This window comes from Colletotrichum costaricense (genome assembly GCF_030867565.1).
Source record: "Colletotrichum costaricense strain IMI 309622 chromosome Unknown Scaffold_14.1, whole genome shotgun sequence".
Taxonomy (NCBI): Eukaryota; Fungi; Ascomycota; class Sordariomycetes; order Glomerellales; family Glomerellaceae; genus Colletotrichum; species Colletotrichum costaricense.
Window position 1 is genome coordinate 1,049,925 of NW_026848243.1, and position 23,357 is coordinate 1,073,281.

General features: G+C 37.1%; 6 protein-coding genes across 6 annotated transcripts; 1 reads left to right on the forward strand and 5 right to left on the reverse strand.

Annotated features, from left to right (window-relative positions):
- Positions 1 to 312: 312 nt before the first annotated feature.
- Positions 313 to 429, reverse strand: CCOS01_12244 (uncharacterized protein; the record flags this gene model as incomplete). Its single annotated transcript, XM_060460393.1, has 1 exon — positions 313 to 429. A coding segment is annotated over one exon (117 nt), but the record flags the coding sequence as incomplete, so codon positions are not given.
- Positions 430 to 10,972: 10,543 nt separating this feature from the next.
- CCOS01_12245 (uncharacterized protein) lies at positions 10,973 to 11,458 on the reverse strand (the record flags this gene model as incomplete). Its single annotated transcript, XM_060460394.1, has 1 exon — positions 10,973 to 11,458. One exon carries the CDS (start codon positions 11,456 to 11,458, stop codon positions 10,973 to 10,975), a length of 486 nt encoding a protein of 161 aa, XP_060309337.1.
- Positions 11,459 to 12,550: 1,092 nt separating this feature from the next.
- Positions 12,551 to 13,906, reverse strand: CCOS01_12246 (uncharacterized protein; the record flags this gene model as incomplete). The annotated part of the gene is made up of 1 exon (XM_060460395.1): positions 12,551 to 13,906. The coding sequence occupies one exon, from the start codon at positions 13,904 to 13,906 to the stop codon at positions 12,551 to 12,553; it is 1,356 nt and encodes a 451-aa protein (XP_060309338.1).
- A 1,216-nt stretch (positions 13,907 to 15,122) lies between these two features.
- On the reverse strand, positions 15,123 to 17,265 carry CCOS01_12247 (acyltransferase; the record flags this gene model as incomplete). Its single annotated transcript, XM_060460396.1, has 2 exons — positions 15,123 to 16,983; positions 17,045 to 17,265. The coding sequence occupies 2 exons, from the start codon at positions 17,263 to 17,265 to the stop codon at positions 15,123 to 15,125; spliced, it is 2,082 nt and encodes a 693-aa protein (XP_060309339.1).
- A 911-nt stretch (positions 17,266 to 18,176) lies between these two features.
- Positions 18,177 to 19,523, forward strand: CCOS01_12248 (glycosyltransferase sugar-binding region containing DXD domain-containing protein; the record flags this gene model as incomplete). The annotated part of the gene is made up of 1 exon (XM_060460397.1): positions 18,177 to 19,523. One exon carries the CDS (start codon positions 18,177 to 18,179, stop codon positions 19,521 to 19,523), a length of 1,347 nt encoding a protein of 448 aa, XP_060309340.1.
- A 788-nt stretch (positions 19,524 to 20,311) lies between these two features.
- On the reverse strand, positions 20,312 to 21,617 carry CCOS01_12249 (pectate lyase; the record flags this gene model as incomplete). The annotated part of the gene is made up of 6 exons (XM_060460398.1): positions 20,312 to 20,579; positions 20,659 to 20,835; positions 20,886 to 21,004; positions 21,069 to 21,175; positions 21,234 to 21,412; positions 21,466 to 21,617. The coding sequence occupies 6 exons, from the start codon at positions 21,615 to 21,617 to the stop codon at positions 20,312 to 20,314; spliced, it is 1,002 nt and encodes a 333-aa protein (XP_060309341.1).
- Between the last annotated feature and the right edge of the window lie 1,740 nt (positions 21,618 to 23,357).

The following is a 23,357-nucleotide window of genomic DNA, read 5'->3' on the forward strand; positions in this document are numbered from 1 at the left end:
CTTTTATAGCTTATAATCTTTATTATATTCTTTTATATATTATTAATTAGAATCTATAGTTAAAGTAAAATAGAGATTTCTTTATATTTTTATTAATTATATTATTATATATAAACTAAGCTATTAATAAAAGCGCTATTTAATTATCTTAGTTATAGTTTATATAATAATAAAGGTATATTTTAAGGATTTAATTAATCCTTTTTATTTATTTATCGGTTTATAAGTAAAATAATATTAATAGTTTATAGTTTATATCGAGTTACGAAATTAGGGATTTTTAAACTTTCGAAATAAATAGCTAAGTTTTATTTAAAATATTTTTTTTAGTAAACCGTAATTTAAGAATATAACTTTAATAAATATATATACTAGGTCTTTTATAATACTTAATGTTTTATAGAAAATAAAGTACGTAAATTTAGTAAGTTAGTTAATTATAATTAAAATATTATCGTATTATACTTTAATAAATAGTTCTTTAAATTTTAATAATTTAATAATAAAATTTTATATAATTAAATACTATATTTTTATTAGTAATTATAATAATTATAGCTCGTTATAAAGTTTATACGGGCTATTTTTATTCTTTTTATAAGTTATATAGTTCTTAATTATTTTTATAATTTTAGTACGTATAGCGGATTTATTATAATATTAATAAATCTATTTTTATATTTTAATAACTCCTTAATAACCATATATTAATATATTATAAATTTTTATAATAAGTTTAGGGGTTATTCTTTTAATCAGGTTAATATTAATTTTTTTAATTATTATAAAAAGTTTTATAATTAATATAAAGCTATTATCCTTCTTTTATTTAAAAATAACTTATATTTCTTTAAGAATTATAATTTCGTAATTAGGTCTTTTATTAAGAGCGTTTACTTTACTATTTTTTAAACTTTTTTAATAAATAATTTAGAAATTAAATTTAAATAAGAACTCGCTCTATCTAACTTATTACTTATTTAAGTTCTTATCTATTATAAAGTTTATAAAGTTTTTATAATTTATATAAACTATAATTTCGTACTTAGTTCTAAATAACTATAGTTTTTATTTTTAAAATACTTTGATAATTACTATTAGTTTTTTATTATAAATTTATTAATTTAACTTTACTTTATAAAATATTTTAAAATAGAAGTAATATAAATAAAGCTTTTTTTATTTATTTTATTATTTTAAAACTACTTTTATAATAAAATTTAAAATATTAGTCTCGATTTCGAAAGGTTTTTAAAGGTTTAGGATTATAATAATTAATTTAAAAACGACTATATTCTTAATTTTAATAAATACTATTTTATACTTAAGATTTTAAATAAATAGGGTATTTTTTTATATTAAGTTATTAAGAAGTCTAATTATATTAATATAATCCTTAAGGAATTATTAATAAAAATTAATAAATTTTAAAAATCTTTATATATTTTTAACGTTTTATAATATAGGCTAGTCCCTAACTATTTTTATTTTTAATACTTATATATAAATTTATTTTAATATAATAGTATATCTAAAGAAGTTTATTTTTTATATATAGAACTTATATTTAAAAGGTTCGGTATATAGTTTAGTGTTTTAAAGCTTTTAAAATACTATATAAATATACTTCTTATATATTTCGAAGTTAGAGGAGAAAATAAGAATATTATTAATATAAATAATAATAAAAATATTAACGTATTTTTAAAATATATAGTTAACTATTATTTAAAAAGTTATTAAAATATTAATAAGTCTAAAAAGTATAACGAGGTACTCGAAAAGTCCTTTACGAGTTTAAAATACTATTTTTTATTTATCTCTTTTTTAATTCGAATTTAATTAAATATTTCCTTAAGATTTATAATAATAAACTAATTAGTTCTATAAAATAAGTTTCTAAGCTTAATAATAAGTAATAAGGGGTAGTAATTCTTTTTTATAATTTTATTAAGTTTTTTATAGTTAATAATAGGTTTTTATTTTTTTATTCCTTTTTTTAATATAAAAAATAAAAATGATTTTATAAAGGAATTCGATAGTTAAATAAGTCTTTTTTTAACTTTTTTATTAATATACTTATTAAAGTATTTTTATTCTTTTTAATTTATTAAATATATTTAAAAAAAACCTAAGTTACGCTCCTTTTTTAAGTTTAATTTTTATATCCTAATTATTATATTTTAATAATCCTATTTCTTTAGGTTATATAAATAATTTTATATATATTTAATACTCTTTAAGTATAATTTAAAATTATTACGATTCTTAATTATTATTATTAATTATAAACTTTTTAAAACTTTTTACTATTTTAATAAAAGCTATATATTGTATTTATTCTCGTTTTTTAAAAATTATTAAAAATCTATTTAAACCCCTTTTTTTTTAAGTCGTTTAGTAACTAAATTTTCTTAAAAAACTTAGTTAATAATTTAATCTATTTATAAGTTATACTTTTATAACTACGAAATTTTTAAAATAACGTTAATATTTTTAATCTCCGTAATATCGTATTATAATTATTTTTATTAATTATTAATATATATTAAGAGGTATATAGTTTTTTAATTAATATATTTATAATTATAATTAATTCGTTCTTTTTTTACTATTTATAATTAATATAGATTATTTTTTTATATTTATAATAAGTTAAGTTTATTTACTATTTTTAATAAAATATAAGTTTTTTATATATTACTATTAATAATAGCATTTAGTCCTTATTTATAAATATTAAAATTAATTCGTAAATATACGTCGTTATATTATATAATTATATAGTAGTTTTGTTTTAGCTTTATAAGCATAAAAGATCAACCTTAATAAAATTACGCTTTTAAAAAAAATTACATAATATAGTATACTTTTTAATTATATAATACGTATAATATACCCTAAATACGTACTTAATATAATATAATAATTTTAATTCGAAAACCGCTATATAATTCGGAATAAATAAGCTACCCTTTTTAATAACGGCGCTAGTTAAAAAAGTTAATAATAAAAATTAGTTATAATAATTAGCTATAATAATTAGTTATAATAATTAAAAACGGCCCTTAATTATAAAGGTTCTAAATTTTAATAATAATATAAAAGTTTTTAAAAAAAGGGCTAAATAGGCTAATATCTATTACTTTTTATACTAAAGCTTATAAAGATTTTTTTTATTTTTATCGCTTCTAATATTACCTAAAACTTTATTTAAACTAAATAGATTTACTAAATAAATTTATTAAATAAACTTATTAATATATAAACTACTATTTTAATAAGAACTTATTTTATTTTTAGTATATAATTAATAATTAATAAGCTAAAAATACTTATTAATAAGTTTATCCCTTTTAGGCTAAGTACCCTCTTTAACTAGCTCGACGCTATAATTATTATAACTAATATAAATATACTTAAGGATTAGTAAAATACTTTTTAATAATATAGAATTTAGCTAAGTAATAATATAAATACCGTAAATAACCGGGCTAATATAAATATTAAAATCCGGTATATTAATATTAGTTTAAAAATTATATTTTATAGAGCTAAAAATCCTTTTAATATAGGCTATATTATAAATATAAAAAAATATATAAGGGGCCCCCTAACTCTTAATAAGAAAAAGTATATAATATAGGATCTAGCTACTTATATAAGTTAGTACTAAGAGGTCTTATATATATTAGAATAAGTATAGCTCGCTTTTTAAATAGCTAGAACTTAGAGGACTATAGGGGAAAGTTAGGAGCTATTTTAATTAGTAATTAGGTATAAAGCGCAATATACCTAGTTTTCCTTAATATATAATATATAATACGGCCCTAGTAAATTACTCCGTTAGGGGGATATTATATAGTTATATATAAAAACTTTTTTTTTATTCTCGTTTTTTATTATTCTTTTATAATTAGCTTTTTTAGTTTTTTAATATACGCTTTTTTTACTAAGCGCCTTACTCGCGTAGTTTTTATTATTTTTTTTATATTTTAGTTTTTTTAATATAATAAACTTAATATTAATCGTATTTATAATTTTCTTATTCTATATATTCGCTATTAAAGTATTTTATAAAAAAGTTAAGGTCCGGACTAAATATTATTTTATTATTATTATTAAAACTTAGTAATATCTAACTAAGTAGCTAATTTGTTATATAAATATTTTTAATAAGTTTATTATTACGTTTCCGTAAGTAAAAGCGGCTATTTTATTTATATACGAAGTACTAAAAGTATTTATTATTTAAATACTCTATTTAAAATAATTCTTTATAAAAGGGGTCTTTAGAGTTAAATAAAAAGTAGTTTTTATTTATATAAGGGGTTATTATAACCTTTTTACGTTTTTTAATTTTATAAAACTAAATAGTTTAGTTATTTTTAAATAAATAAATATATTTATATTATAGTTCGTCGTCGTCTTTTTTAGAGTTAGTATTATTAATACTAAATAATACTTTATAATCGATCTCTATTTAAATACGTTATTAAATAACGTTACGAAGTTTATTTAAATTATAAAGTAATTCTATTTTATTAAAATAAAAAGAATTAGTTTTTATTTTAACGTCTTTTTTTTTAAAATTAAAGTTAATTTTTCTTTTTTTTATAATTCTAAAATTAAAAATCGGCCTCTTAATTATTTTAATCTTATTTTTATATAAGAGGTTTTTAAACTACTCCTTAATTTTATAAATAAATTTTTTATTACTATTTACTTTTTATATTATATAAATAAACTTAGTTAGGATTTTATTTAAATTAAGTCCTTTTTTAGGCTTAGTAAATTATTTTTAATTAATATAGTTTCGTTATATTATATAAACGAAGCTATTTATAATTTTGTTTATATTAAGTCCTCTTTTTTTAAGCTTATAAAGTTACTCTCTTATACTGACTAAGAGTCTTTATTTAATTCGTTTTTTAAAAAAGTAAAGTATATTTTTTATAATAGGGTCTATTTTAGTCTTTTCCTCTATATTTTTATAAATTTAAAAAAGTATTGTAATATACTTAATAATATTTTTTTTTAAAAATATAGGGTCGGTAGGTAGATATTTTTTTTATTATTATTATTAAAGTTTTAATAAATAGTATAATATTATATCTAGATCGTCCCTTATCTTTAGGTCGTTTTAAATACTATCCTATTTATTTTTTACTATTTTAGTAAATAAAATAATTATTATTATAATAAGCTATTTATAAAAGTTATTTATAGGGGACTTCTTTATTTATAATATTAGCTCGCTTTTTTAAAATAAGTTAATATTAAATATACTTAGGTTATTAGTAGTTTTTAATTATATATCCTAGCTTATTATAGTTATAGTATTTAAAGTCTTTTTTTTATTATGGTTTTTTATGTTTAATAATACTAAGGTCTATAAGTCCTCTGTATTATTTATAAAACGTATTTTATTACTATTAGTTTTTTAAGTTATTTTAGTAATTACTTAGTATTTTATTATGTGGTGGTTTTTTTTTTAGCTTTATAAGTATAAAAGATCGACCTTAATGGGATTACGCTTTTAAGGGAAATTATATAATATAATATACTTTTTAACTATATAATACGCGTAATATATCCTAAGTACGCACTTAACGTAATATAGTAATTTCGATATAAAAACTACTATTTAATTTAGGATAGGTAAGCTACCCTTTACGTAGCGGCGCTAGCTAGAAAGGTTAATAGTAGAGGTCGGCTATAATAATTAGCTATAATAGTCGGCTATAATAGTCGGCTATAATAGTCGGAGGCGGCCTTCCTTAACTACAGAGGTTCTAAACTTTAATAGCGACGTAGAGGTTTCTAAAAAAAGGGCTAAATAGGCTAATATCTACTACTCAGAGCTCGTAAAAATTCTTTTTATCCTTATCGCTTCTAATATTACCCAAAGCTGCTCTCTATTTAAACTAAACAAATTTACTAAATAAATTTACTAAACAAATTTACTAAATAAATTTACTAAATAAACCTATTAATATATAAACTACTACTTCGACGAGAACCTACTTTACTCCTAGTATATAGTTAGTAATTAGTAGGCTAGAACTTTCTAAAAATGCCCGTCAATAAGTCTACCCCTCTTAGGCTAGGCGCCCTCTTTAGCTAGCTCGACGCTATAGCTATTATAGCTAATATAGGTATACTTAAAAAGTAGCGAAGTACTTTTTAATAATACGGAATTTAGCTAAACAATATTATAAGCGCCGTAAATAGCCGGGCTAGTACGGATACTAAGATCTAGTATATTAACGCCGGCCTAGTTATAATAATTATAATAAACGGGCTAGAGGTATATAGGGTTAGGGTAATAAGTTAGTGCCTTAGATAGCTCTTACGGGACCCTCCGGGTAATAATAATACCTATATAAAAGAATAAATTATACTAGACCTAGTTACCTACGCGGGCTAGTACTAAGAGGTCCTATGCGCGTTAGAGTAAGTAAAGCTCGCTTTATAAGCGGCTAGAACTTGGGAGGACTGCGGCAGAAGGTTGGGAGTTAATAAAAGGGAGATAATAGTCGAGTTGGTTAACTATTTTAGTTAGTAATTAGGTATAGAGCGTATTATACCTAGTTTTCCCTAATACGTAATATACGGTACGGCCCCGGCAGATTGCTCCGTCGGGGGGTAGTATTTTATTATAATTTTAATATTTTTTATTAGAATTAGTTTAAGGACGTTATACCTCTCCTTTTTTTTTATATTATTCGTATAGTTAAGTATTAATTTTAATAGCGAGCTCAACGTACTATAGGAATTTTATTAGTATTTTTATTTTATTAAGTTTATTTTTAATTTTATCCTTTAATCCTTAATAAAATAAAAAGATATAGGTTTTTTTAGTAAAATTAAATCGTATTATAAGTTTTTTAAACTTAGTAGCGTAGTACGAAATAAACTTAGTTTATTAAAAATTAACTAAGTCTTTATTAACTTATTACTTTTTATTAAAGTCTTAAAATAGGGATTTAAGGGCGCTTTAAAATCTTATTATATTATTAAAAATATTCGTAGTTTTTTTTTTATAATATAATAAATAACTATTATTACTAAAGAATTCTTTTTAAAAAGGTTCGAACTATTTTAAAGCTCGTTTTTTAAAAAAAGTTATTACGTAAATAACTTATTTAGTTTTATTATAGAAATTAATAATATAAAACGTTTAGTAAGTTCTAATTTAAATTAGGAATTCTTTAAAACGTTTAGTAGTTTTATTAAAAATAATAAGTATATTAAGCTTAAGTTTTTTTTATTTATTTATAAGAGTCTTAATAATATTAATAATAGCTTAGAGGGTTCTAACTTTTTATTTTAAGTCGTTTACTTTTTTTTTTTTTAATTTTTAAGTTAGTTATAGTTTCGTTAATTATATTTTAAAAAGTAGTAATATTTTTATTATTTTTAGTTAAAATTATAACTATTTAAGCGGAGTTATTATTAAAAAGCTCTACGAGTTTTTTATTTTACTTATTACTTTTTTTAACAATACGTTATATTTTTTTATTATTTACTTTTTTAAGAACTATATTACTATTAAAGTTATAAATAATATTAAGTATCTTATTATTTTTAACTTTAATTAGCTTACTAACTAAGTTAATAAGTTATTTAAAGTTAAATAAAGGGGTACTTAGGGTTTTAAAAAATATCGTCGTTCGTTTTACTACTTAATAAATCTCGTAAAGTTAACTTACTAAATAAAAATAATTAAAATATTATAACTAGTTAGTTATAATAAATATATTAATAAAATTTAAGGTTATAAATATTAAATAAATAATATTATAGTTATAAATAGCTTTTTTAAAGCTATATTTATAAGTTATAAAATAAGTAAAGTTTTAATAATTAATTATAATCTTATTAAAAAGGATTTTTAATAAAAATAACTAAAAATAATTATAAAATTTAATATTAAGTTAATTATTAAAAAAGCTATAAAAAGTCTATCCTTAAGCCTAGCTCGAGTTTATATTATATATAAATTTCGTTTTTAAATATATCCTTTATAATATGCTTATTTATTATTATTTAGCTATTTATTAAATAGTCGTTTATTTTATTTATTTACGGGCATCCGTTCTTTATTTTATTATATAATTATAGTTACGTAACTTATTTATAGTTCTTCTATTTTAAGAGGAGTTATCCTAAGTCCGTATTTTTATATATATAGTATAGTAGCCGCCGTAAGTCCTATAGGGCGGGGCCCTGGCCTTATTATATATATTAAGTCGTAATATTACCCTAAGTCCGTACTTCTATATATATAATATAGTAGCCGCTGCAGGTCCCGTGGGGCGGGGCCCTAGCCTTATTATACGTATTAGGTCGTAATACCCCCCCCCCCTTTTAGGTACCCTATTTATACTAATAGTACTACTTTTTACTATAGGTCTAATAAATCGGCTTCTTAATAATAAATTTTAACAATTTATAAATAAATAGAAACTTATTTATATTTTTAATAGAAAAGTACTATATTACGTAATACTACTTAATTAAGTAGTTTTAATAAGTTAAAGTTAAAGTTTTAAAAATGTTGATATTTAAATATAAATTACTAAGTAATACTAACAATTTAAAAACTTTAATAACTTTTATAATTATAATTCAAAAAAGAAAAATAAGCTATATTTATATTATTTAAGCTTATTATAATTAAATATATACTTTATACTTTATTTTTATTATATTGTAATATAGTATATTTAGTTTTAAATTTCCTTATATAAAATTTACCCTAAGAAAGTTTTAGCTTATTATTATTAAGCTGTAAAAAATAATAAAAATATAAAAAAGCTATTTATATATAGTTTTTATATCCCCCCGATAGAGTAATCCGCCGGGGCCGTACTATATATTACGTATTAAAGAAAACTAAGTATATTACGCTCTATACCTAACTCCTAATTAAAATAATAATTAACTAACTTAACCGTTATCTTTTTTTTATTAATAGCTCCTAACCTTCCCCCGCTTCTAGTTATTTAGAGAGTAAGCTATACTTATTTTAATATATATAAAACCTCTTAATATTAGCTTATATAAGTAGCTAAATCCTATATTATATACTCTTTCTTATTAAGAGTTAAGGGGCCCCTTATATATTCTTTTACGTCTATAATATAACCCGTATTAAAAAGATTTTTAGTTCTATAAAATATAATTTTTAAACTAATATTAATATACTAAATTTTAATATCCATACTAGCCCGGCTATTTATAATATTCGTACTATTACTTAGCTAAATTCTATATTATTAAAAAGTACTTTACTAATCCTTAGGTATACTTACGTTAATTATAATAGCTATAATATTAAGCTAATTAAAAAGGGCGCCTAGTTTAAGAAGAGTAAACTTATTAATAGGCATTTTTAACTTATTAATTACTAACTATATACTAAGAAAGTAAGTTCTTATCGAAATAATAGTTTATATATTAATAAGTTTATTTAGTAAATTTATTTAGTAAATTTATTTAGTTTAAATAGAGCTTTAGGTAATATTAAAAATAATAAAAATAAAAAAAATCTTTACGAGCTTTAGTACGAAGAGTAGTAAATATTAGCCTATTTAGCTCTTTTTTTAAAAACCTCTACGTTATTATTAAAGTTTAAAACCTCTACGGTTAAGGGCCGCCTCTAACTATTATAACTAACTATTATAGCTAATTATTATAGCTAACCTCTACTATCGACTTTTTTAGCTAGTATTATTATTAAAAAGGGTAGCTTACTTATCCCGAATTATATAATAGTTTTCGTATTAAAATTATTATATTATATTAAGCGCGTACTTAGGGTATATTATATATATTATATAATTAAAAAGTATACCGTATTATATAATTTCCTTTAAAAGTATAATCTTATTAAGGTCGATCTTTTATACTTATAAAACTAGAAAAAAACCACTATATATAGTTTTTATATATAATCTAAATATATTATAATCTTAACTTATAAAATATAGTAGTTCTTAAGTAATTCATTTTTTAATTATTACTTTTTAACTATATATATTTTAAATCTTATATATTTAATATAATTATATAGTAATAAGCCAATACGTAATATTATAAATATAATAATACAAAAATATAGTTATTTATATATATAAATTAATTTCTTTTATATTTTTATACATTAAGTAAAGCTAGTTATATATATAGTATAAAGTAGTAGGTTTTAGTGTAGCCCTACTAAAACTAGGGTGCCCAAAAGGGGGGGGGGGTGCCCATAAGTGGGTGCTTTAACTTATGGGAGTGAGGCTTATGAGTGAGGTGAGTATCAGTACGATAGAACACCGTTGCATGGAACTTATTAATTCTTCTATATTCGATTGAAGCAATCTCGCAGATACGTTGACAACCGGGAAACGGGACGTCATCGTTCATTTTGGGAGTGATAGTCGTCATTCAAGGGGCTCAAGTTTCGCAAGACTGCTGCGTAGACTACAACAATCAAATACCAGCTTAGATCTCCTGTGAATCCTCACAGAAGAGTCTGTTGTACGTCAAGATCATCAGAAGGTTATTGCTAGCCCAACGAAACTCGGGTGGGAAGCACTTATACGCCATGTAGGTTTGGGAATAAAAGGTGAAACTTCAAGACGTGCGAGATATAACGAATGTTCCCACAGTACGAAGTTTACAAAAATATTTCAAGACATTGATCGAATAATTGAATCTTAAGGAGGAAGTATTGCATCTAAATAAAGTCGCCTCCCAAAATGCTTTTGAAAACAACGCCGGTATTGAATCATTCCATCTCTTTCCATCTCGGATATCCTATCTCATCTTAACTGCTATCTGAACTGTTGTGTCCCGCAAAACCGTATGGATGTATACAAAGTATTGACGTGCTGTGGTTCGTCGACATACTGGATCGGTGATGGTAAGCGCTAGCTTTTGGTTCATAGTAGGTAGTGCCTTTACTTACAATTTTTTATGACTTAAGCTCAGCATTTGGTGTCTTGTCCTTGATCGTAATCTTGAGCTCTAGCTGATCCTTCACCGAATGGCTCGTAACCGAAATGTCAACATCCATTGAGCTCGGAAACGTGTACGGATCTGACGGGTCGTCTGAAGGAAAGAACCAGTCCTTGATTGTCGTGCCGTCGTTGTACTTCACTTTCCAATGGGACCGAATAGGCTTGAAGAAGCCGCGCTCGGGAGACTCAATGCCGATACAAAAAGACGTCAAGGCTTCCAGCTCTTGCCAACAGAGCATCACGTCGTCGAACCCGCTCTTCCCAAAGTAGCACCCCTTTGTCCACGACATGACTGATTCCCCATCTCTAGGCGTCAAAGTGGCCTGACTGATGTCCTGAATCATCCGGACATCGGGGGACGTCGGTACATTGTGCTGCGTGAGCTCGAAGCTCTTTGACGCCAAGTTGCTAAATGTGAGGGAATGATCGGGACTAATCATTCTGACGTTTGGGTTGTACATCCTAGGGCTTCCGCGCGAAAGGCGCGCGCTTCGGTGCTATGTGCTGAGTATAAATATCCGTAAAGGTGAAAGGATGGAGTGGTCGCGGCGTCGTCGGGATTTCTCGCCAAGCGTGGCAGAAACTCAGTAATGTGGTGGAAGTCCGGATGAAGATGAGAATGGGCGCTGACAGGGGGGCACATTCCATTCATAAGGCAAAGACATGTGAGAAATGGCTTCCCCAAAAACGCCAGGAAATCTGGTAGCTACCAATGGTTGACAAATTCCCGGAGCAAGGCGCTGCTTCCGGCAAGGAACGATACTTGGCTGGCTTACGGTGACGCTCTCGTGACTTGCTATTGCATTGTCGTTGTCGAATGAATTAGGAATGGTTTATGAATATGATGGGACGGCTGGAAGTGGCAACAACTATTACCAGTTTTGGTTTGGGATGCTTCCGTTTGCGGAACGCGTGCGCTCGTTGCCGTGCCTGTCCAGAGTCGACTCTGGCTAACGCTGGGCCGGAATGCGGAAGTCTCAAGTCATTCACATCATCTCGGCCGATCAGTAATTCTGGGTCTTCAACGCAATCGCACCATCACGGGGTTTGATGTGTAGCTGGTCTTCTGGTCAATCTCAAGTCCATCAAAAGGTTCTTCCCATGGAGAGATACTGTCGGGGAACCACAGGTGATGGCCGAGTATTTCCTCTTCTTTGGTTCACCTACTCATTCTGCCGTTTTCCGAACAAAGATGTGGATTGTTGGGGGGATTGGCTACCGGCCTCAGCCAGTGCGTATTCCCCGGGTTCATTGTTGAGCGAGTCATTACTAGTACGAAGGCGTGGAAGGGTCTCGACCGTTGGCTGAAGTCGGGTATACAAGTGAGACACAGCTGGGGCCCAGGATTGTCTATTCTTCACGTTGAAAAGCTTCGTCGAGCACACTGGCAAATGATTGTTGGAGGACCTTAAGTCAAATGTGCCATCATTCCTCATGGACTTCCAATACACTCTCCTTCAAACATATTTGAGCCCAGGCCCGTATGAATTATGTGGTATTAATCATTTGCTGTGTTGGAGAGCTTAAGTTTATCATGGTTCCAAGCAAGTCCCAAGCTCAGCCAATAAGTCCTCAGCCAAGACATCAATAGCGCCGGTTCTTTCGTCTTCAATGCCGAACGAGAGGAACAAAACATCGTCCAAGAATCCGTGATACCTCTGGTCTTGCCTCTTCCAGCTCATGGAGGTTACGTAAAACATGTCGGACCCTCCACCAAGTTTCTCTTCCCGCCCGTGTATCCATATGGGTCTCTTTGACATGGCGAATACCTCGAACGGGGCCTTTTGTCTGAACACCATCACATACGGTTCGTACTCGCTGTGGAACTGATAGAAAGTTTTGTGCTGGAACACCGTGAAGACAAAGGTATTGTCACTAGTGGCTTTGCAAGTTGGGTCGCTGCGCTTGCAAAACGTAATGCTCAGCGAGTTCGTCGCCTGGTGTATCGATTCGAGATCCGGCGGGAGCTTCGGCATGTACTTGCTCATGCAAGCCTCATCCCCGGCAGCCAACGGCCCGAGGTTCGGGCCTACGGAGCCGTCCGCGTTCAACTTCGCAAAGACTCGCTTCGGCGCCACGTCGTGGTGGACGTAGACTGCGCCCTCTTCGTCCCAGAACGGAAACCAATTCTTCTCCATCATGCCCCAAGGCGCAGGACGCTGGAGCTCCGTTCCCAGCGCGAAACCTTGATCCAACGACATCTCGAAGCCCCAGTCTCCGAGAGTTCGGAAATCTTGCATGAACTGTCCGAAGCAGGCGAATATCGAGTTGGAACCGTATACGATGAACGGGGCTTTGGGTCCGTACAAGACCCGCGCATCGTGAGGCCCAACGTTCATGGCGATGTAGGCCAGTTTCGGTGGGCACTTGTCATCACCGCTCTTCGTGGCTGCGATGGGTAGAACCGTGGGCGCATCGACACAGACGAGACCTTCCAGCGTGAAGGTGGCATTACAAGTGATTTCCACATGCTCAGAGTCGTCGTGATTTATTTTCCGCCTTTGCGCAACAATAACATAGGTATTCTCAATGGTGGGATGCGGGATGATATTAGGATTGATCGCGCCTTCATCGTCAAATCGTATGGCGAAAAACTTCTTGTCGAAAGTTGACGTCGAGAATATCTCATGATGTGTTTGTTTTGATGCGGGCGGATGCTCAGGCGCGCCATCTACAGGTTGTACCTCCGTCGCTACGCCCGAAGACGCCGGCCGCGAGTGCGGTTTGAGTTCATCGCCTTGTCTCCAATTCGGTGCAAAGATGTGATCGAACCAGGAATTGAACCCCGAAGCAGAGTCTCTGAAGTCGAGACACCGTATACCGACATAAACGAGAAACAAGAAGGGGCCTACGATGAGGATGACGCGCTTGAAGTCTCTAGCTATCATCGCGAGGTGGGAGGATTGTCTGCATGCGCCGAGGTGTCGAGGGACAAGCGACTGGAACGGGCGGCACGTCGAACGTGGGGTCGGAGCATGCAGAGTCAAGTGATCAAGCTAGTCCTATTGACAGATAACCTTGCGGTGAATGTGTAGGTAGGCACTTGGGGTGCTCAATTCCGATAGTGAGGTTACGTGAAAGAGCAGGTCTGGGACTTTGGGGGTTGCGCGAAATTTCCCCGCAACATGTGCTGGCCGAGCTCCAGGACGATGGATCACGATTGCATCACAAATGAGAGTTCCAAGGGATGTGGGGGACCTAGAATGCAAGGCTGTCGAAGTAAAGCTAAGATGAGAAACACGGGGAGGTGTTCGGGAGATGTATGCCGTGTGATGGGGATCGACAGACGAGCAAGTGAATACTACCATGGAAGTTGGAGCTTTCAACTTCCCCTCACTTACAAGTTGACAAGCGCGGCCGACTATTGCTCGTCAACCCCAGCCACCCGCATTTTTAGTGCGAAGGGTCAGGTAAACTGGGATGCATGCACAAAGCTTAGTGATGGAGTGTCCCTCAGATCAACTCTCAAGTTTGATCAAAGATTAGCTCCTCAAGCAGATTGGTGAATGGTAAAGCATAATCTGGCTATTTCGAGCATGTGAGCATGTGAGTTGCCTCGGTGAGCTGCACGAACCCCTGGCCTGAGTTGCAATCCTATTCCCCTCACGAGCTGCCACACCACTTCCATTTTGGGGAAAGCATCCGCTCTTGCAGCGTCATTGGGTGTGATACAGCTGCAAGTCGATAGGAAAAGCAGACACAGGAGAAATTGAGGTTCGGGCGGGAAGGGCAAACCCCCAACTTTACCTGTTGCAGGCTGAGTCAACTAGACAGCGCGTGGCGGACTCAATCCCGCCAGGGCCGCTGGCTCAGCCTGACGGCCCGCGTGGCAAGTCTATCGTCGCTGCATACTAGACGGGCTCTAGAGTTCAACTAGAATAGGCTCAGGTCCATGGTTCTGGATAGCAGCCAATCCGATTGCACCGTGACATCGAGCACCTCGTTTGTCTGAGCGTCTTCGTCTAGTCTTGCGTGGTGGAACAGTGTTGTCAATTGATCAATTATAAGTGGTTTACACTAATCATTACTTCGTGCTAAATGCCGTAAATGTCTCGGCAGTCCCGAAATACATGTGCCCGAACGCCAAATCCCCCTCAGCCTATCTCAAGCCTTTGCTGGCGCTGTTGGCAGTGTTTTCCGGTAGAGCCACTGAGCAATTTTCACACTAGGCTCATCAATGAACCTCGTGACAATCTCAGCGATCCAAAGAGTGACCGGAAGAAGTATCACATGAGGAATGAGGAAGGCCGGTTCCAAGCCGAGGGGCCCAACCTTGGGTAACGGAAACCTGTCGACTAGGTGCGCGAGATGTTGTCGCTCCGTCTCTTTGTGGTACCCGACGGCTGTGTAGAGTCGATCGCCCAGAGTTCCCAAAACGGGTCCGTGGACCAAGTAGAGGGCAAAGGAGATTCGTCCTAGATACTGACAGAAGCGTGTCTCGAAGAATCTCTTCAGCCACCAGATTCGTGGAACCGCAGATACCAGCATTGTGGCTGCCCAGAAGAGGTAGAACCACTTGTAATCGAAGACGGCTTGAGGTTTGAGAAACGACAAATAGTACCACCCGCGGTTCTCTCGCATTTTCATGACGTCTCCGGTGTAAGATGGGATACCACCGAGATACATCGAGACGGCGAAGAGGTGGTAGTAAATGAAAATTTTGGCGGGTTCCAGTCGTTTAAAGAAGTTGGGGAGATCGTTCTTCTTCGCCAGGAGGTCGAGGTCGCAGAGCATCATGCCCATGACAAACATGGCTCCGTACCATCCGTCGGCGATGTACATGAAGTAAAAAGCCAGACCAGCCTCACACCAGAGTCGAGCGTTTCTGGTACACCTGGAAAATGCGACCAGAGACGTGTAGACGATGACCGAGCCCTTCATTTCAACAGGGATGGACCAAAGGTGTGGATTCCAACTGAAGAAAGGACCGCCTCCAGTGGTGAAGACGAAGCTAAAGTTCTTCAGCTCGCAATAGTAGAGCCAGACGTCATCTCTCCAAGTTGGCGCACGCTCAATATTGTCGACCCAGATATTGAACATGTGGAGGAATGTCATGTAGAAGAAAGTTGTCGCCGCCAATGGGATATAAAGTCTTAGCCATCGCCTGAATAAGGCTGATCCGACATTTTCTGCGAATTTTCCGTGGTCTCCGGACTGGATCAAGCTCAGAGGTTTAGCGGAGAGGACGTAGCCGGATATGACGAAGAAGACTGATACTGAGAAGTGGCCTCCAGTAAATAAGTGGCGGATGCCAGGAAAGGCAATAAAGTGATATTTGTTTTCGTATCCAAAGGCGTTTTCAAAGATTCTGTTTTGGACGTGAGGTTCATGAGCCCATAATTGATTGTGGTGCCAGTACACCAAGAAGGCAGCGAAACCTCGCAAGCCGTCAAGGTATGCTGTGGGCCGCAGCTTCTCTGGATTTTTGGTGTCTTTGATGGGCCAGAAGAAGGTGCTCAGACTGGAGATGTTCAGTCGAGATGGCCGCCTAATTCGTACGAGGGAAGCAGGCTTCCAGTCGCTTTCATCTGCGAGCCATTTGGACTTGTCGCACCAGGTAGGCTTAACTTCATCCCACTCGTGGCTGTCGAGAATGCCTTCGTTTCGTGGAGGCATCTTCAGGCTGTTGAAGACTTTGCTGAAGACAATGAATCGTGTAAGAAGGAGTCTTTTCAGCCTCAAGCTGACACTTGATGCGTGCTTACGGTCGAGGACGGCCGCCGGGTGTCCTCGCTTGCGTGATGCTGCAGGAAGAGGTGTTCTCGACCCTTGCCTCTCCGGAAATTTTGATGATTTGGGAAAAGAGGCACGGGTTCTTTTCAGTATCAACGAATCCTGCACGGGCTCGTCGGCAGTCGTCAGCCAGGAGGTTGCTCCTTGAGTCCTGGGGCGGGTGTAGTCCGGCTTGGCGTTGATCGACTGAACCTTGCGTTGCCTTCTCCGCGCAAAGTCAAAGGCCCATAGACTTAGTTCGTGTCAACAAGTCGTTCATCCAGAGTTTCACAAGCCAGGAAAAGAGGAATAACCAGCTGAACCTGACAAAGATTCCTCGGTCGAGCCAAGACAGCATGCGGGGTGGCGCTGTAAGTCCAGGATCAGAGGTCCACAATCCTTCCGGGGGCTCCTGGTTCGATATGCGGGGGATAGACCGGGGTAGAATGCGGAGAGCCAGGCTAAGACTCCAAAGTCCAGCGACGAAATGATCAAAGTTAAGCGGCGTAGGAGCGATATCACTCATCTCCCTCATCGTGACGCATCTCCCCCTTCGTTGGTTGCAATCAAACCGGGCGTCCCTGGCAGCTATCACAAGCGGCGTAGCATTCAGTCGGCCTAGCTTGGGATTATCATCCGATACACAAACCGCTCCTCCGACTCGAGCACTCGGCCGGTTGAGCAATCGAGAGGGCAAGAATCCCCTCGTGAAATTTGCATTATCCACCTGCAAGCCCACCTGATTTGGAAGGTTCCACCGCCTTTGCCTCCCCTGACTATCAGAGCCGTTGGTGCCGGTGGCCAGGATCGGCCCAATGGACGCTCGAACAAGCTCAACGTCCCGGCGCTATTATGGCGCAAAATGCGACCAGCTGCAATGAGTGGTCCTCATCACATCCCCGCTGGCCTGAATGGCTTCGATCCTCCAGCTGTCTGACTCTTTGGTAGTGTAAGATGGTGGCTTGCTCGCTGCTATCCGGCCGCACGAATGAGGATAGGAACCGTTGAGCTCATGTTCCAGCCTTGCTCGTATCGAAGGACAGTGAGAGCAGCCACTCACACACACGGAAGGTCCCAAACTTAATTAGATAACAGAGGCAAGGCAGTGGCGTCAGTAAGGCACAGACGGGATGAACACGATGCGACTTTACTTTTGGTGACCTCGGCGTTTTCCCTTCTTTACCCTGGCACCCGGCTCGTGACAATGATGCGCAACTGATAGGCGAGGAGAGTGGGGGAATGGACCGGAACAACTGTAGGGAAATCCCCGCCTCGGCGATGAGGATACTCTGGGGTTGTGTGCCTGCATGGAGAAAGCTCCTCAAATTTCGACATGCATCCCACTCGTCTTGCTTGTTCTTATGCTCGTCGCATCTTTGTCAAAGCTTGGTTCAAAAGCTTCTTCGGTCGAACACCTCCACTTCTCTCTGGACGACTTCGGACAACATGTCTTCACCCATCATGAGTCCATTGAGTCCATTGAGCCCTACGGGCTCGACCAAGGCAAACTTGTTCAGAAACAGAGTCCCGACACAACTCAGGAGATGTCTGCCTTTGTACATTGCTTGTGTATGCATAATTCTACTCGTTCTCAACATCGACTTGTTCGGGTCGATGCCCAAACCTGTCCACCTCTCCAAGCGCGGTGGTCGCCACGCAACAGCAAGCACTCGTGGATTCCCTAAGAAAATATGGCAGAGTTGGAAGGTTGCGCCCTTCTCATTCGAAGCCGAACAGATTCTCACTGCACGGACTTGGACGGACAAGAACCCTGGGTACCGGTATGAAGTCCTAACCGACAACAACGACATGGAGTATGTCGAAGAGCACTACGGCCCTGACGGATTCGATCGCCCGGATATCGTCGACATGTATCGCAACGTTAATGCCACCATCATCAAGGCGGATTTGCTCCGCTACATGATCATGTACGCCGAGGGAGGAGTGTACGCCGATATTGATGTCGAGGATCTCCGACCTGTCAGCCGATGGATCCCGGAAAGATACAAAGAGGCCGACCTCGATCTCGTCATTGGCGTCGAGATTGACCAACCGAACTTCAAGGACCATCCCATTCTCGGCAAGAAGTCCATGTCCTTCTGTCAATGGACATTCATGTCGCGACCTGGTCACCCCGTCATGCTGAAGCTTGTTGAGAATATTATGGCATGGCTTACTGAGGTCTCCAAGAACCAACGTGTGCCCATCTCAGCAATCAAGCTTGACTTTGACGAGGTCATCAGCGGTACCGGTCCCTCGGCCTTCACCAAAGCCGTCCTGGAAGTTATGAGTGCGCGTTCTCGATCCGGGCCAGTTACTTGGGACACATTCCACGACATTGACGAGTCAAAAGTTGTCAGCAACATCCTCGTTCGCGATGTCGAGTCCTTTGCCGCCGGCCAGGGACACTCGGATTCTGGGAACCATAACTCTAGGGGCGCTCTTGTCAAGCACCACTACCATGCCTCCAACTGGCCGAGTCGTCACCCCCGCTTCAGGCATCCTATCTTCGGCGAGGTAGAGAGATGCAACTGGAACATTGAGTGCGTCATCAAGTGGGACCAGGACATCGCCGCCTTCAACTCTCTCTCCCCCGAGGAACAAAAGCAAAAGGTCGAGGAGCATGAGAACCTTCAGAAACTTCAGGCACAACAGAACCAGCAAAAGCTGGAACAACAAAAGGCCGCCGAACAAAAGGCTGCCGAACAGCCTTTGATGTTCCCGCCGCCTCAACAGCCTCTTCAAATACCTCCTGTAGATCCTGCACAACAAGAGGAGCTGAAGATGGTATGAAGGGGCCCAATTCACAGACCCGAAAGTCTGCAAACTATCCTCACGGCGCCGTCGCCTCGACGATTAAGATCGCCGCGTCGCTAGCAAGAATAATGACGCGCAAGATCGATTCGCGCGCTCGAAAAGCAATGCGACAAACACGAAGCATTACGAGTCAAGAGTGCGAGATATGGTTATGAACTTGAATTTTCCCCGGTAGTCAGCCGGAAGAGCTGCGCGGGATATGGTACATGACGTGTGGAATTGGGTGGCAATTGCATGATGATCCTCTTATGTCTACAGGTTGAGCATTTGGACTTAACCAGGATGCTAGGGCTCAGGACATCATGGCCACTCGCATGATTAGACACATAAATAGCTGAGAGCGACATACACAAGACTAGGAACGAAGATACCCTTCACAACTCCTGTACATACCTTGGTAGCGCATTTTCATTACCGGCGGCATCTTTACACAATGCTATATGTTCTGACTTGGTTCAAATCAATGGTCCATCAGTTCAAAATCCCTCAAGCCGCATAGTGCTCTGCTTTGTATTATTGCTTTGGGCCGACAGCGCTTATCAGTTGGATGTTGATTCACAGCTGAACAAGCGTCTCTCAAAAAATGAAGATTCTGATTCCATGATATATACAGTGAAGTTAATGCTATGTGCTTCCAAGCCCTCTCGCACCTCGATCCGGACTTGAACCCAAATTCGGGACGATTTATGTACAAATTTCGGGCTTCCATGACTTCAAAGCCTCCTCATGCCTTGATTACTCTTCTGAGCCGCCACTTTAACTCTTTAGAAGGTAAGCTTCTGGCCAGCTTGTCCAGGGACGGTAGCAACGACATTGGCGGAACCGAGCAGGCTGTAGGAGTAAGGGGGAGAGTTGGCGTTCATGGTACCGACGGGGGCCAGGTTGGAAGCACCACCAAGATCGTTTTCAATGGCAACAGCGTATCCAACGATGTCGGAGTCCTGAGAGGTGATGGGAACAGTGACGTTCTTGAAGACGTTGCTCTGAATCAGGACCTGGGCATTTTGGCGTGTATTGATTCCAGAATTACCGCTAGACACGAGGCGTTAGTCATATTGATCTTTGTCTTGGGAGTAATAATGTAAACTTTAAACATTGACGAGGTACATACTTGAGGTAGTAGGAGTTGTAGACGTGGCCAGTACCGAAGCGCAGAGACGGGCCGCGAGAGCCGAAGTTAGCCCAGTAGTTGTTGGCGTAGGTGATGCGCAGGTGGCCGCTGTCCTCTGCACCGTTGTTCTCGCTGTGTCCAACCAAAGAAGTCTTCCAGTGGTCGTGGAAGTATGTGCTGATGAATGTCAGCAAGCATCCCTCACTCCGGCTGAGTAGAAGACCTACTAGGAAATGGTCATGTAGTCGGCAGCGTGGGAAGCATCCACGAGACCGTCATAGTAGTCCTTGTCAGATACAAGGGCCGAAGAGAACTCGCAGTGGTCGATCCAAACATTGATGCTTTCCTAAGGAGAAAGATCCGTCAGGTTTGATGCTCGGCATTATAGCTCATCTAAGAAGGCTGCTCACCTCAATCTTCACGCCATCACCAGTTGAGGCAAGCACGTTGGTAGACTTGATGTTGCGGATAATTACGTTGGACATGCGGCGGACGTGCAGTCCAATGCCGTTGAATCCTGCAAGACGAGAAGGTAAGACAGGGTGCGGGCAACATGAGGTATGAATAATTCTCACCTGCACCAGCAGATGCGCCAATGACGGACTTGTTGCTGCCGATGCGAACGTTGGCAGTGCCGCTGATGGTGCCCTTGACAACCACGATCCTTGCGGCGGTATCTTTCTCGTTGACAGCGGCAGTGAACTCGGCCAGGGTAGAGACGGTAGTGACCGTGCCACCGGATCCTCCCGAAGTTCTACAACACTATTAGCTCTGCTGCGTTTCAAGATCCCTCGCTATCAAACCTACCCGCCGTTCAGAGTGGCATAACCGAGAGTCGCCTTGTCTGAGATGGAGGCTCGCTTCACGAGGTGGGCCTTCTCCGCAGTGTAGTCGACGGTAGGGGTCGGAGTCGCAGCCGCAAGGGCGAAAAGCGTAGCCAAGGCGGAGGTGATCTTCATCTTGCAAGTCCGTGTGCAACGATGATGATTAGAAGGGTATCAAGGGGAATTTTAGGGTCTGCCAACAGATATCAAGGTCGAGGGTAGAGGATGCCGAGCAATCCAGAACCCAGAAACCATGTTTCATTACCATCTCTTTATACAACATCTTCAAGCTTTCGATCGGATGCTTTTCCGTCAACGCAACAGGGATACTATGATCACGAGATGGTGCTGAGTCTCCACGGATTACGGTTTACGCTCACGAAATGCAGGCATAGCTCCAGGCAAGCCCTCGAAATCTGAGATTCAAGGTACGAGAAGGTAACATTGATGGACGGATTAGAAAACATGATCATTCCGCGAATGACAGCGTGCTTCTGGTATGGAGCTCATCGACCCCTCGAGCTGATCTCCCGCTAGCTCTCCAGCTGTCGTAGAGAGACCCCTGTTCCGTAGGCAAATTGCGAACCAGAAGTAGTGAGATTGCCCACGCTAACGCCATCGAACACAGGCGAATCACAAAAGAGGAGGCGCCGTCCAAAACAAGCTTGTTTACTAAGTTGAAGCTTTCCGTCCGCTAATGACTTCTTTATTCGGTGGGGAAACGTCTTGTGTCATGTAAAGTTGAGCCCTTGACTGCAGGACGGGGGGTGGGTGTCCGGGGTAAACATTTGGGAAATTTCCTCAAATCAGCATTTCGCCTTGGCCCAGCGTGCAGGTACCGGCAGCATCCGGGAACCAGATACTTACCGTCGAAGCCGTGGCATCTCATAGAGGAAACAGAGCACAGAATATGATTGGCGATTTCCAGGTGTTCATGCAAGGGCGGCAGTTTGAAGACGCGTCCATGCAGCTGAGGCCATTGTTTGGACGGAATTGACAAGTGGGAGTTTTTCCCGTGGTGAGAAGAGGTCTGCAAGTGAATAGGATAGACACGAGGAACAGCACGAAATTTGAAGGACCGTTGTGCGACTGTGTGCAAAGATTCTACATTCTTCAACTTTATGCCTTCAATATGAGCCTGCCCTTGAAAGTAGTACGAAATATTCACTGCCAAGTAACAGCCGTTGCACAATAGAGCGTAAGGCAAGTTCGTTCCTCACTAGTCACAACGGGTACTTAGTACGTAATCTGACAGACATTCCCTTACAAGATGGTCGCATCATTCTTGTAAGCATATGCGGGTAACCTTGTACTTTCGCCTCCGCGCAGGTATGATGCCGGACATCCGAACACGAGCAGTAGGTTTATCCGGGTACAGATTGCCGAAATATCTCGGCTTCCAACCGTCTGGGACTAAGATTCCAGAAGGAATAAGATCGACAATACTTGAAGAGCCCCATCTAGCTGTTGAATTATCGGTTAGCGTAGTTGGAGTCTGCGACATGAACGACGTCGAATTTAACGGAACCTGACATATCTTGGCATCGCCAAGATGGGCTTGGCACGAAAGGTTACAGCCGGATGATGAAGCGAGCTGTTGCTGCTGGCGAACAATCTCTAGGGTGCTTCGACATCTACAGAATTTAGAAATAAATGACACACATAAGGCTTTCCAACGTCAAGGGTTCATTGAATCTTCTCCAAAAGTCTTGGGCTTTCTGCAAAAGCTAGCAGTTGTGGAGACTAAGAATCACTACTTCAGACTTGACAGTCCTCCGAAGGCTTTGATTCGTGGAGAGACTTTATGTGTATTGAACATCCGCTTCCGAACAGATTCTAGCCAGTGATAACACATTTCAAAGACATCGTGTATTG